At 46.7% G+C, this 14070-nt stretch overlaps 1 protein-coding gene across 1 annotated transcript in view; it reads right to left on the bottom strand.

The window, feature by feature from the left end:
* The window catches only part of ANKLE2 (ankyrin repeat and LEM domain containing 2), a 97837-nt gene that overhangs the window by 49531 nt on the left and 34236 nt on the right, over nucleotides 1-14070 (bottom strand). The window contains 2 exon segments of the mRNA XM_040416296.1: nucleotides 11760-11882; nucleotides 11966-12154. Of these exon segments, the coding sequence (XP_040272230.1) occupies nucleotides 11760-11882; nucleotides 11966-12154 (312 nt within the window).

Below are 14070 nucleotides of genomic sequence, written 5' to 3'. Positions count from 1 at the left end.
AAGAATTTTTGTGGGTAGAGCATACGCCCGAGGTTGCTCCCCACCTTTCTAATGTGCCTGCGTACGGTATCGTGCTGGATGCTGTGCTGCTTCAGGCGCTGTTGGGCCAGGTTCACAATGTTGGCCCCAAGTTCATTACTGAATCTAATTATGCTGCATATGTTCATTGCCTGGGGAGGGATAGTTGGGTGGGGGGAGGGAGGGGGGATGGGATTAGCGGGGGTTATTATCGTCAAAGGTGCTTATGATGGCAATTCTAAAATGCTGAAACGTTACAGTCCTGGTATATTTTGTGTCCGGGGGAGAAAAAGAGAAGAGATGGAATCTGTAATCTGGTATTTAACATTGTTTTTCCCTGCGGCTGCTGGGAGGTGGAAAGTTGTAGATCTCAAATGTACTTTTATATATGTATGCATTCTTATGGACCTGTTACGAGAATACTTAGCCTGGAATGTGAGGGGAATGGCGGATGCTACAAGAGACACGGTCTGTTTCCGTTACCTGTCTAGATATCAGCCGGCAATAATATGCCTGCAAGAAACGCATATGACCAAACAATCTATACATGTCATGCAAAAGCCGTGTTGGGTTATTCGGTGCACTCCGTCTTCTCCTCGCATTCCAGGGGGGGTTAGTATCCTAGTTTCATAAAGAATATCATATTTGAATGCCTGAGGGTATGTGTGGATGAAGAGGGGAAAGGTTTATAGGAATGCATTGTGTGGTCCAAGGGATGAGAGTGGGCTTTAGCAACAATCTATATAGCCCCACCATTTTCCTCGGTACCTTTAAGGAAGCTTTATAGAATTCATGGCAGAGTTTTCTGAACTTCCAATGTTAATAGTGGGAGATTTTAATAATGTACATGACAGTTCGCTTGATAGATGCCAGATCACACCTAGTGGTAGTAATATGGGTGAAACTCGTTTGCAAGAATACTGAGGGAAGTAGGTCTTGATGGATGTATGGAGAGAGACCCACCCCCTGGACAGGAAGTACTCGTTTGCTCCTCTACATATGGCTCCCTGTCGCGTATAGAACTGGGTCTGTAAATGCTCATATGTTCCCGTTTTGTACAGACCTCAGAGTATCTTTTTAGGAACCCTATCTGACCATTCCTTATTTAGCATCACCCTTGATATATCTGTGACGGCCAGGCCGGGGGTTGGGTACTGGCGACTAAATGCCTTTTGGTTAAAACTGATGGATGACCCGTCTGATATGCTTCAATCCTTAGGGAATATTTTTGTATTAAATGAAGGGACTGAGTCTCCTTAGTCGGATCTGGGATGCGATGAAGGCCTTCCTCAGAGGATCCTATATTAAAACAGTCAGTCAGATTAAATCTAAATCTAGAGAGCTTGATCGGCAGAAAACATGAATATGAAGATAGCGGAGGAAGCTTTTGTGTTAAATCCTTCTATCATGGACAAGCAATACCTTAAAGACTAGGCAGGAGGAGTGGAGGTGTCACCTTTTGGAGGTAGCAGAGAGGAAACGACTCTGTTTTACAGGCAGCAATTTTTTACTGAAGGGGAGAGTGTAGGCCATTGCTCTCTGTTATCGCAAAAGCGCAGCAAGGATCACATGTATAATCTGGCCTGTTAGATGCTGGCGGCGTCCTCAGGCGTGATACGATAACATTCTGAATATACTAAATAATTTTTATTCCTCTCTGTATGCTTCCAGGGGTGACATGCTCGGATGAAGAGATTGACACCTTTTTGGCCACATTAGATCTTCCTAAGCTTTCCAGGGAAGACAGTATGCGGTTAGAGGAGCCGATTGAGCTAGAAGAATTGAGGGCGGCATTGGCTGCTATGGCTAATGACAAGGCTCCGGGTTTGGATGGGCTTCCGGCGGAAGTTTTTAAGTCCTTTGCGGAAGTGTTGCTCCCGGAACTTCTGAAGGTATTCAATAGTTTCAAGGAGAGGGGGGAGCTTCCTCCGTCTATGCAGGAGGCGGTAATAGATAGTCATTCCTAAGCCGGACAAGGATCACTCTCTCCCTGACTCATATAGACCGATATCGTTACTCTCCACTGATGTTAAGTTGCTATGCAAAGGTCTTGGCATGCGTCTGTCTAAGTGATTCTGTCTATCATTACACTCTGACCAGACTGGCTTCATGCCTCAAATCAACGTCATTAATATTAGAAGAGTGTTTGCTAGTATTCAACTTCCAGCTGATAATGTTGGAGATAGAGCTATCCTTTCTTTGGATGCGGCCAAGGCCTTGACAGCATTGAGTGGCGATTCCTGTGGAGAGTTATGGCGTATATGGGATTTGGAGATGAGTATTATCCTGGGTCCGGGTGCTATACTCTAAACCGAAGCATGTATCAGGCGAATGGAGGGGTGTCCCCCAAGTTCAGTCTGGGCCGTGGGTACTAGACAGGGGTGCCCGTTGTCGCCTCTGCTATTTGCAGTTGCGATTGAGCCATTAGCCGCAGGCAATTTGTAAAATCAATGGACATCCGGGGGGTTCCAATATGGGACAGTTAATAATAAAGTGGCGATGTATGCAGATGACACCCTGCTTTTTCTGGAGATACTGGTCCATCGTTGGAAGCGGCTATGAAAATCATTGATTGCTTCGGGGATCTGTCGGGTCTGACTATTAACTGGAGTAAAGTCGGCGATTATGCTGCTCGACAGGCAAGAGCAATCACAGACAGTCCGAGACAGAAATATTCCATGTGTAGCGAACCTTTAAGTATTTGGGTATCCATATATCTCCGAGAATCCGAGACTTTGGGCGCCTTAACTTTGACCCGTTGGTTATCAAATGTCGTAATAAGACTAAGGCATGGTGTAAACTATATCTGTCGGTGGCGGGAAGAGCTAATCTCATTAAAATGGTGTTGATGCCCCAGCTACTCTAGGTTCTACATAACTACCCGGTCTGGCTGTCAAAATCCAAATTTGTTCCTATCAATGCTACTTTCAGGGAGCTCATATGGCGGAAGGGGCAACCGAGAATTAAGCTTGAAACGTTGCAATATCCTAAAACAGAAGGGGGCCTTGCAGTGCCAAACCCCTTGGTGTACTTCCTAGCTGCACAATGCCAACATTTTAAGGGGTGGATGGAACTGGAGTCGAGTGAGATGTCGTGTCAGTTGTTTAAACATTGCTTGTCCTCTAATGACCTAATGCTGATCCTTGAGACTAGGGGGGCTGGAAAGAGTGGTCCGATGGGCGATTTGGGACACTTGATGCAGTCCGTATGGAATAAGGTCAAGCTCCTGAGGGGGGTTTTCGGCAATACGGAATATACTCCACTGTGGGGCAATCCTGTGCTGCCGGAATTCCTCCCTGTCTGAGTTTGGGGCATGGAAAGGAAGGGTATTCTGAGGTTGGCCATCTTTTGGAGGAAAAGATAGTTCATGTCATTTGCCAGATTTCAAGAGAAGTATGATCTGCCTAGAACTCACTTTTATAAGTACTTCAGTGAGACTTGCTTACAACTCCACATTTAAAAGGTACGAATATGGTGGCTGGGAGAGAGATTGCTGCATTGCACCAGATTCTGTCCAGGGGGGCGAGGAGAGGTATGATTTCCTGTATATACAAGCTGCTGCTTGAGAGTTTCTAATGTCGCATCCGCTTACGGCTAAAGTAAATAGGAGAAAGATGTTGGCGAATTACTGATGACCAATGGTCTGACATACTGGAGGCGATACCTCTCTCTTCCTTGAGTGAAGGACGTAAACTCTCGCAGCTGTTTATTGTCCATAGGGTCTACAAAACACCGGTTATTTTGTTCCGTATAGGGTCAGACCACGGATGAGTGTCCAAGATGCTCTGTGTGTCTGCAGATTTGTTGCATATGATGTGGACGTGCAAGAGGTTAGGGAGATACTGGGAGTTGGTACGTCAGACAATACAGGATGTTTACAAGGTGCGAATACCCTCTGACCCGAAAGGTGTGTGTGTTAGGATATGTCTCTGAATTGGCCACTGGGCAGGTGCATAAAATAGCTATAGGGAGAATGTTATATGTCGCTAGGAAGTTAATAGCCCTACATTGGATACAGACAGCGCCGCCAATCCTAGGCGAATTCCTAAGTGCGGTTGACACAATGCTGAGTTATGAATGGATGGTGTACCAGAAGCGGTGGATGCCCAGCGAAATTTGAAAAATTGTGGGATCCATGGCTGTCGTTTCGACGTCTGAATAGAAATGTTTAAAAATGTACCTTTGTATTTTGTAGGTTAGGGTGGTGTGGGAAGGGGGGGGGAGGCTGGATTGGAACTGGATTAATACACATAGTTGGTGCCCATTTTGTCATTAGTCCTATGGATAATATGTCTCTAAGTCATCCTTGTATGTATTGTGGAAAAACGTGTATTTACTTTTGTTAAATGTTTAATAAAAATGATCTGATTAAAAAAAAAAAAGATGAGAATATCAGGCACCAGCGGGTTCCGACTGTTGCCAAGGACCACCTGTGAAGGAACCAAGGCCTCTAGAGTCGTGGCGTAGCTGAAATACAGCATGCAAAGATGCATAGTGATCCCCCGTTACTGGATCGTTTGTAGTGGGTTAATGCCATAGGAAGTATGTGATAGCAAATGGGAGATGGAATAGTAACCAACGGAAGCGCCAATCCCCGGTTAGGGAAGGGGGTTAGCGCGATAGTCAGAACCGCAATCTACAGAAGTGTAATTACCCACTCAATGGAGGGGGAAAAATCTACGGCAAGCACTGCGCCCAGTGGCAGTGCAACGCTTTACCTATGATCGGGAGTAACATATCCAGTAAGTACTGTAACCCGAGGTAGTGCAAATACATCACCCATCGAAGGGGGTAACGCACCTAGCAGGAACTTGCATATGACTAGTTCTGTACTCTGAGGGAAGTTGCCATCATCCCACCCCAGAAAGGGTGTAATGCGTAATGTAAACACTGCGACCGCAGTGAGAATGCCATAATGCCACCTATACAAAAGGTTAATGTATGCTGACGATACTGAGCCCAGTGGAACTTCATTCCTCCACTCACAGAACGAGGGCACCTATGGCTGGCATTGAGGCCAATGCTAGTGAGGTCAGTCCACCTCAGGAAGGAGGTAATACCCAAATTAAGCACTGTATCTAGTAGAAGTGTAAATGGTGCCTAAGGAAGGGGTTAATGCATACACCAAGAACCGGTTAGCACGGACGTAATCTAGGAAAATGAATCCGGATTCATGTCAGAGTCCGAATAACTGTCCTGCTTCGGCTCGCTCGTGCGCAGTTCCACCTCTCAGCCTCTAGCCCATGGCTGTGCAGGCTGTGGCGGTGTTGACAGAAGAACCAAACTACCTGGAGGTGAATGGAACTAAAGGTCTGCATACCGATTGCACAGACGGTGCTCTATTAACCGAACGACCCAGGAGGGTGGGTTGGGAGCTTCCAGAGGTCCTCCGCTGAGTTGCGCAGGAGGAGAAAACTCAACAGACGCCCCCGGAGGTGGATAGGAAGTTACAGTTGTCCTCAACTGGATTTGCACAGCTGTAGTATTATTAACCAACCGGCCTCAGAGGGCGGATTGGGATCCTCCAGATGTACCCCACTGGACTTTGCAGTTGGAGCATTATCAACCAAACGGCCGGAGGGCGGATTGGGGACTCTTCGGATGTACTCTACTGGATTTCCGCAGTTGAAGAATTATCAACCCAACGGCCCAGAGGGCGGATTGGATCCTCCAGATGTACCCCACTGGATTTGCGCAGTTGGAGCATGGATTTTGTGGTCTGAGGAGGGCAGGATCTGTTGCGCATAATTATTATTATTTTTTTTTTTTGGTGAGGACCTAACCTCATATGGAGAGGAGGTCAGGAAGGGCTGTATACCACAATATTAAGGCACATTGTGCCTGCAGAAAGAAACCTAGGGTAAACAGGGGCCTGAAAAAGGTGGCTGTGCAGGAAGGGTTAACCCTGCTCAGAGGACCGGAGCGGAGCTCAGCGGGCACCTGGGGGAGGAGGGACAGCTAGTCGGGGAGGATTCGCACCTAAAGGACGAACCCGCCCCCTCCAGAATCGGAATGAAAGTTGCGGCCTACTAGGCCGCAAAGCCGGGACATAAAGTTCGGCGCACAGCCGACTGGGGCGGTACTGCCGGCCGGCTACCACAGAGGGACTTAAAGAGTAACCGCCGATACCCCCTCCAGATCAGTGGGCAGATGTGTCCACCTGCAGCGGGAACCCATCCAGTGGCCGCAAAAAAAACTGTACGGGCCGAGTTCCGGTAGGCCCGGAGAGAAGCCGGGGCCTAAATTTTTGGCGCCGGCCGAGCTAACAGCCGGCCGGGAAGTGAAGTGACCGGAGCGGCGCTCTCAAGCGCCGTGGCAGAACACTGGCCGCGGGGTGCTCACCCGGCAGGCCGTATAACGTGCCGGCTACTACATTGGGGCCTGAGGTAATGTGGGGCCCTCATGAAGAAAAAAGTCCTCCATCTTACGAGGTGACCAAGGGGAGGAGGGGGGGGGGGGGGGGGCTGAGGTACTTACCCAATGCGGACTACTCACCCCATCTTCATCCTCTTCTCCCTTTCTCAAAGTACCAGCAGGGTCCCCTCTTCAGCCGCTGGCACCCGAAGTGGCAGGGAACTGGAATGGCGGAGGGTCTCGCCAGATTCAGGTGACCCCTTTGGCTGGCGGGAAGCAGGGGAGCTGGGCTGCCCTGGTCCACTTTTGTTTCTTGGGGAGGGTAGACAGATTGGCTAGGCGACTGTTTCCCCAAACCTAAAAGGAAAAAGATAAAATAATAAAAGTAAGCCGCCCTGCAAAAGCAGGGAGGTCTGCCTCCTACGACACTAAGCTAAAACTGATATGCTCTCTCCAGGCTGGAGGGGGTATAGCCTGCCAGGGGAACAGTTATCACTTTTCAGCCTAGTGTCGCCTCCCTAGTGGCAGCAGCAAGCTATACCCACGGTCCTGTGTCCCCCAATGATACCAGAGAGAATTTATTTTTTTTGATCACTGCACATTCACTTTACACGCGCAGCGGCGATAAAAAAAATCAGTTTTGATATTTTTTATCAACTGCAGCGGCCCTCGGTACTTCGCTAGCCTCCCATTTGTAAGACAGGCTTGCTTTTTTTCTTGGGTAGTCTCAGGGAATACCCCTAAATTTAGCTGCCCAAATGTCAAACAGGGGGTATTCTTCTGAAGAGGCCTACAGGATTCTGACCCAGTCGGATGATGAATGGGAACCCTCATCTGATGAATCTAGCGGGTCAGAATATGAACCTGTAGAAGCAGTGGCTCTCTGACCCAAAGTTCGGACGAGGAGGCTGAGGTCCCTGATAGCACCAGGCGTACCCGGCCCCGTGTCGCTAGACCACAGGTTGCGCAGGATCCGCTTCAAGAGCAGCAGAGTGGGGCTGGCGCTGTCGGATCACGTGGTGAGGCATACACCAGCAGCGCAGCCCTTCCTGGACCTAGTACCAGCACTGCCGTACAAACAGGTGAAGTAGCGAGCACCAGAAGGGCAGTTGAAGCTGGTACGGTGGCACGTGCAGTAGTTACCCCGTCGCAGCCACCGCACAGACAGGCCCGTAGAGCCCCTAGAATCCCTGAGGTGCTGGCAAACCCTGATTGGCAGTCACCAACTTCAGCCGCACCATTAGTTCCCCCTTTCACCGCCCAGTCTGGAGTTGAGGTTGAGACGGCTCAGATCGGTTCGGCCCTGGGATTTTTTTGAGCCGTTCTTGACTGCGGAGCTCTTAGGCTGGGTTCACACGAGCGTTTACAGCGCGTTCAAACGCGCTGTAAAATGCTCAACACATGAAAACCAATGCTTCCCTATGGCCCTGGTTCTCACTTGAGCGTTTTACAGCGCGTTTGAACGCGCTGAAAAACGCCCTACACTCAAACAAGTTCTTGAGCTTCTTTGGGGCGTTTTGACGCGCGTTGTGGCCATAGGACACTGCAGTCAATCACACAAACACGCGCGTTTACTATTGCAAAAAAGGCGCATAAAAACGCGCGACAAAAACGCGCATATAAAATGCGCTCAAGTGTGAACCTAGCCTCAGACTTAGTTGTGGCAGAAACAAATCGGTATGCCACACAATTTATAACCGCCAACCCGGGAAGCTTTTATGCCCAGCCTTACCGGTGGAAACCAGTCCAGGTTTCCGAAATTAAAATTTTTCTGGGCCTTCTCCTCAACATGGGTCTAACTAAAAAGCATGAATTGCGGTCATATTGGTCCACGAACCCAATTCATCACATGCCCATGTTCTCTGCTGCTATGTCCAGGACACGATTTGAGACCATCCTGCGTTTCCTGCACTTTAGCGACAACACCACCTCCCGTCCCAGAGGCCACGCAGCTTTTGACCGGCTCCACAAAATTCGGCCCCTCATAGACCATTTCAACCAGAAATTTGCAGATTTGTATACCCCAGAGCAAGACATCTGCATAGACAAGTCCCTAATACATTTTACCGGGCGCCTTGGCTTCAAACAATACATCCCAAGCAAGCGTGCCCGGTATGGGGTCAAATTGTATAAGCTCTGTGAAAGGGGCCACAGGCTATACCCACAAATTTCGTGTCTATGAGGGAAAAGATCAGACCCTGGAGCCGGTCGGTTGCCCTGACTACCTGGGGAGCAGTGGGAAGACAGTCTGGGACTTGGTGTCACCCTTATTCGGCAAGGGGTACCATCTTTATGTGGACAATTTCTACACAAGTGTGGCCCTCTTTAGGCATTTGTTTCTAGAACAGATTTGCGCCTGTGGCACCGTGCGACCTAGTCGCCGGGGCTTCCCCCAACGGCTCGTTACCACCGTCTTGCAAGGGGAGAGGGCTGCCTTGTGTAACGAAGAACTGCTCACGGTGAAATGGAGAGACAAGCGTGACATTTACATGCTCTCCTCCATTCACGCAGACACGACAATCCAAATTGAGCGAGCAACCCGTGTCATTGAAAAGCCCCTCTCAGTCCATGACTATAATGTGCTCATGGGAGGGTTGGACTTCAATGACCAGATGTTGTCTCCGTATTTAGTGTCCTGCAGAACCAGACGCTAGTATAAGAAGGTGTCTGTATATTTGATTCAATTGGCTCTGTATAATAGTTTTGTTCTCTACAGTAAGGCTGGGAGAACACGATCCTTCCTCAAATTTCAGAGAGATCATCGAGAACCTCCTGTATCCAGAAGGTTTCCGTGGCCCCATCCACCAGTGTAGTTAGCCGTCTACACGAGCGACATTTCCCCCCAATGTCGTTGCCGGTACCTCAACCCAACCGTCACCCCGAAAAAGATGTTGTGTCTGTAGCAGGAGTGGAATAAGGCGTGACACCCGCTATTTCTATCCTGACTGTCCTGACCACCCTGCCCTATGCTTAGGGGAGTGTTTCCGGAAGTACCACACACAGGTACACCTAGCATAGGGATCACATCTCACCAGGACAGGCACACAGGGCTATTAGGGCCCATTCACTCACAGCTGCTGCAAACGTCTCCTTTCACCTGGGACAAAGTGCATAACGCACTTCACCACATCTTTGGGCGATTTGCGCTTTGCACATTGACCCATGGGGAAGGAGAGGTTTGTTCTATAAAAAAAAAAAAAAACACACCAGTAAGCAAAAAGGTTAATGTTCAGTTCAAAAAGTTAAAGTTTATATGTTCTGTTCCAAAGTTAATAAAATTATTGCGTTGCGGCCTGTTTTTTTTACCTTCCAGGTGGACCAACCGATCGACTAGCTGCAGCACTGATGTGCATTCGGACAGAAGCATTGCGCTGCTGTCAGATTACACGCAAGTCAGTGTATGCGGCGCTGCAAGACGAGATTTCTCCTCTGCAGTAAAAGATACGTTTGCCAAGGCATATGAGCTGAGGAGGTGGCAGTGTTCCTATGCTTTGGCAAACACTTTGTATATTAAAAAAAAAATCCCGGCAATGATTTATTCATCCACATCGATTGATGTGAATGGAGAAATCTGGTTTGCCAGGGCATACGAGCTAAGTGGGTATGGATGTTGGGCGGAGCTCCTATGTCCTGGCAGACGCCTTTCCCCTCCTCTTTTTTTGGCAGATAATTTTTCATCCACATTGATCGATGCGAATGAAGAAATCTGTGCCGTTCATTTTTTTTCTTTCAGCCCAGAGGCTGAACGGAAAAAAAAAAATCTCATTACCTGTATGCTCAATATAAGGAGAATAGCAGAAACTCCTAATGCTGGGCATACATGTAATGATTGCGGAGACCCTCAAATGCCAGGGCAGTACAAACACCCCACAACTGACCCCATTTTGGAAAGAAGACACCCCAAGGTATTCGCTGAGGGGCATATTGAGTCCATGAAAGATTTAAATTTTTGTCCCAAGTTAGCGGAAAGTGAGACTTTGTGAGAAAAAACAAAAAAAACAAAAAAATAAAAAAAATTCCGCTAACTTATGCCAAAAAAAAATAAAAAATTCTATGAACTCGCCAGGCCCCTCATTGAATACCTTGGGGTGTCTTCTTTCCAAAATGTGGTCACATGTGGGGTATTCATACTGCCCTGGCTTTTTAGGGGCCCTAAAGCGTGAGAAGAAGTCTGGGATCCAAATGTCTAAAAATGCCCTCCTAAAAGGAATTTGGGCACCTTTGCGCATCAAGGCTGCAAAAAAGTGTCACACATGTGGTATCGCCGTACTCAGGAGAAGTTGGGGAATGTGTTTTGGGGTGTCATTTTACATATACCCATGCTGGGTGAGAGAAATATCTTGGTCAAATGCCAACTTTGTATATAAAAAAAAAAAAAAAAAAAAAAAAAAAAAGGGAAAAGTTGTCTTTTGCCGAGATATTTCTCTCACCCAGCATGGGTATATGTAAAATGACACCCCAAAACATATTGCCCAACTTCTCCTGAGTACGGAGATACCACATGTGACACTTTTTTGCAGCTAGGTGGGCAAAGGGGGCCACATTCCAAAGAGCACCTGTCGGATTTTACCGGTCATTTTTACACATTTTGATTTCAAACTTCTTACCACACATTTGGGCCCCTAGAATGCCAGGGCAGTATAACTACCCACAAGTGACCCTATTTTGGAAAGAAGACACCCCAAGGTATTCCGTGAGGGCATGGCGAGTTCCTAGAATGTTTTATTTTTTGTCACAAGTTAGCGGAAAATGAGACTTTGTAAGAAAAAAAAAAAAAAAATCATTTTCCACTAACTTGTGACAAAAAATAAAAAGTTCTATGAACTCACTATGCCCATCAGCGAATACCTTAGGGTGTCTACTTTCCGAAATGGGGTCATTTGTGGGGTGTTTGTACTGTCTGGGCATTGTAGAACCTCAGGAAACATGACAGGTGCTCAGAAAGTCAGAGCTGCTTCAAAAAGCGGAAATTCACACATTTTTGTACCATAGTTTGTAAACGCTATAACTTTTACACAAACCATTTTTTTTTTACCCAAACATTTTTTTTTTTTTATCAAAGACATGTAGAACAATAAATTTAGAGAAAAATATATATATGGATGTAGTTTTTTTTGCAAAATTTTACAACTGAAAGTGAAAAATGTCATTTTTTTGCAAAAAAATCGTTAAATTTCGATTAATAACAAAAAAAGTAAAAATGTCAGCAGCAATAAAATACCACCAAATGAAAGCTCTATTAGTGAGAAGAAAAGGAGGTAAAATTCATTTGGGTGGTAAGTTGCATGACCGAGCAATAAACGGTGAAAGTAGTGTAGGTCAGAAGTGTAAAAAGTGGCCTGATCATTAAGGGTGTTTAAGCTAGGGGGGCTGAGGTGGATAATTACCTGCTCCGGAGTCTGGTCATATTTGTTCCTAGGGTTCTTTAGGATGCCAGGATGTGAGCAGAGCACATTAACTACCTCAGCATTCCCAAATTTACAAGCAAAATGCAGAGGAGTGTCAAATCCCTAAAAGAAAAATTTATGAAAATTGGTAATCTGTCCTTCACAAGTTAAAGTGCAGACTGTGTAGTATTTCCTTCATCAATTACCATTTTATCAGGCGTGTTGAGATACAGATCAACGATGTATCTTATCCTTTTCTGAAGCATGACCTCGTCATCATCAGGGTACATAAGTCTCATGAATTCTGGGTTCTCCAAAGCATCCAGTAAAAGCTGACTGATCCCAGCCTGGTTTTCCTTAGCAGCCACATGCATGACATTGTACCGACACCCTTCCTGTTGTGTGGGAAAAAAAATGCAGTATAAAAATGTATTAGGCATAAGCAACTGCTCTGACTACTTGTGCTCAAAGAGTCAGTATTATAGCAAGCTACAGAATGTGGGTTAGATTGAGAAGTATTAGGCTTCATGCATGACCTGTACAGTGATCCTATGGGCCTATAACAAGGCATTGCTTTTGTTGACGCATGGTGTCTTAAAGGGGCTGTTCTGGCCCTAAGTCATGACCTTACCTCAAGAGCTGGTTAATGCAGCACTGCTCTCGCTGAAGTGAATAGGAGCAGCAAGCAGTAACCAGCTCAGTCCACTAAACCACCAACAGAGCTGCTCCAGCGCTCCACCTACTGCAGAGCAACTCACTGGCCGGGTTGTCAGAGGATAGGCCACCACTTGTAAAGGGTTATACAGACTCTTAAGCATGGACTTCATTAACTTTATAGTCTTCCTTTCTGAAACATTGCATGAAGTGGCCTGCCAATGTCCCATGGCCTCTGTGAACATGATAATTAGGATGAGCGAATCGACTTTGGATTGACCACTGAGGAAGAGACCAGAAAGTGTTTCAAAACGAGTCTGGTCTGAGGAAACAGTAAGGACTTCAAAGGATCCGACAAAAGAATCGGAAGATTGTTTGATGAAAATATTCGCTACCGCTACAAATTTTCTAATCTTCCCACAGTCAAATAGGATTGGCCAATCAACAACCAGGACCCGTGTGACACCAAGCCGCATCATCATCACGTGCAGCATCACATGGTAAGGCAAGCGATCACGTGGGACGCCACGCAGGTCCTTGCAGAACAGAAGACACTGCAATAAGCCGAAGAGGGGTAAAGTACAACGCACCCTTAATGGCTCATATGCTTTTTTATGGAATGTATTTTTTATAATGATATAGGCAATATCCACCAAGATTAATTGGAAAGCCTACATGCAAATTTGAGCGAACCAGCAAACTATCAGGAGTGTCGCTCTCTCTTTAAAAGACGAGCATCCTATGACCTGGAGAATTCGACAAACATAAGATACATAACTTATACGGCTATAATAGCAGTTAACCCTAAGTGTTCCAACACATGAACACTATGTGACATACATGTTATGGTTTATATTTTAAATTTTTTCAATAAGCACTGGTTTGCCATTTAATATTTTTGTTGTGCACAACACAACTTCACACAAGTAGTGGTCGTTCAGGAGGGGCAGTCAGAGCCTCCCTGATATAGTGCTCAAATAATGCAATTGAAAAACTAAAGGGGCAGTAAACTGGGTAAAACTTCGCTTTTAATTAATTAAGGAGATAAAATAGCCCCTACTAGACTAACAACAAATAAGACGTGCCCAAAAGAGGCACAACACACAGACATATATCTCACTCGGGAAATAAGTACAAAGTGGAAGGTCAGATTGGGCGATAGGGGTAACGGTGTATATTGCCCACTGGCCCTAGTACCTCCCTACTTGTCCTGTAAACCCTATAAAGTATCCAAAGGACGGGGTCCAAAAAACCCTGCAAGGGGTGGCCCAGACAGGAACTCTAATCCTGATAAGTGACCCTAGTCAGGCCCTGGTCATAGACAAAAGGGGAACAGGGTGCTGCTTTGGAATACAGTGATGATATATATGTAATGAACACAGGAAAAAAAAAAAAGGGGGGGGGGGTATATCACCACCCAGACGTCCAGAAGGGGTCAGGGCGGGGGCACACTTATGCCCCCGCCCTGACGTCTGGGTGGTGATATACACCCCCCCCCCCCCTTTTTTTTTTTTTTCCCTGTGTTCATTACATATATATCATCACTGTATTCCAAAGCAGCACCCTGTTCCCCTTTTGTCTATGACCAGGGCCTGACTAGGGTCACTTATCAGGATTAGAGTTCCTGTCTGGGCCACCCCTTGCGGGGTTTTTTGGA

This window comes from Bufo bufo, chromosome 2 (genome assembly GCF_905171765.1).
Source record: "Bufo bufo chromosome 2, aBufBuf1.1, whole genome shotgun sequence".
NCBI classification, from domain to species: Eukaryota; Metazoa; Chordata; class Amphibia; order Anura; family Bufonidae; genus Bufo; species Bufo bufo.
This window is presented reverse-complemented; position numbering and strand designations above follow the sequence as displayed.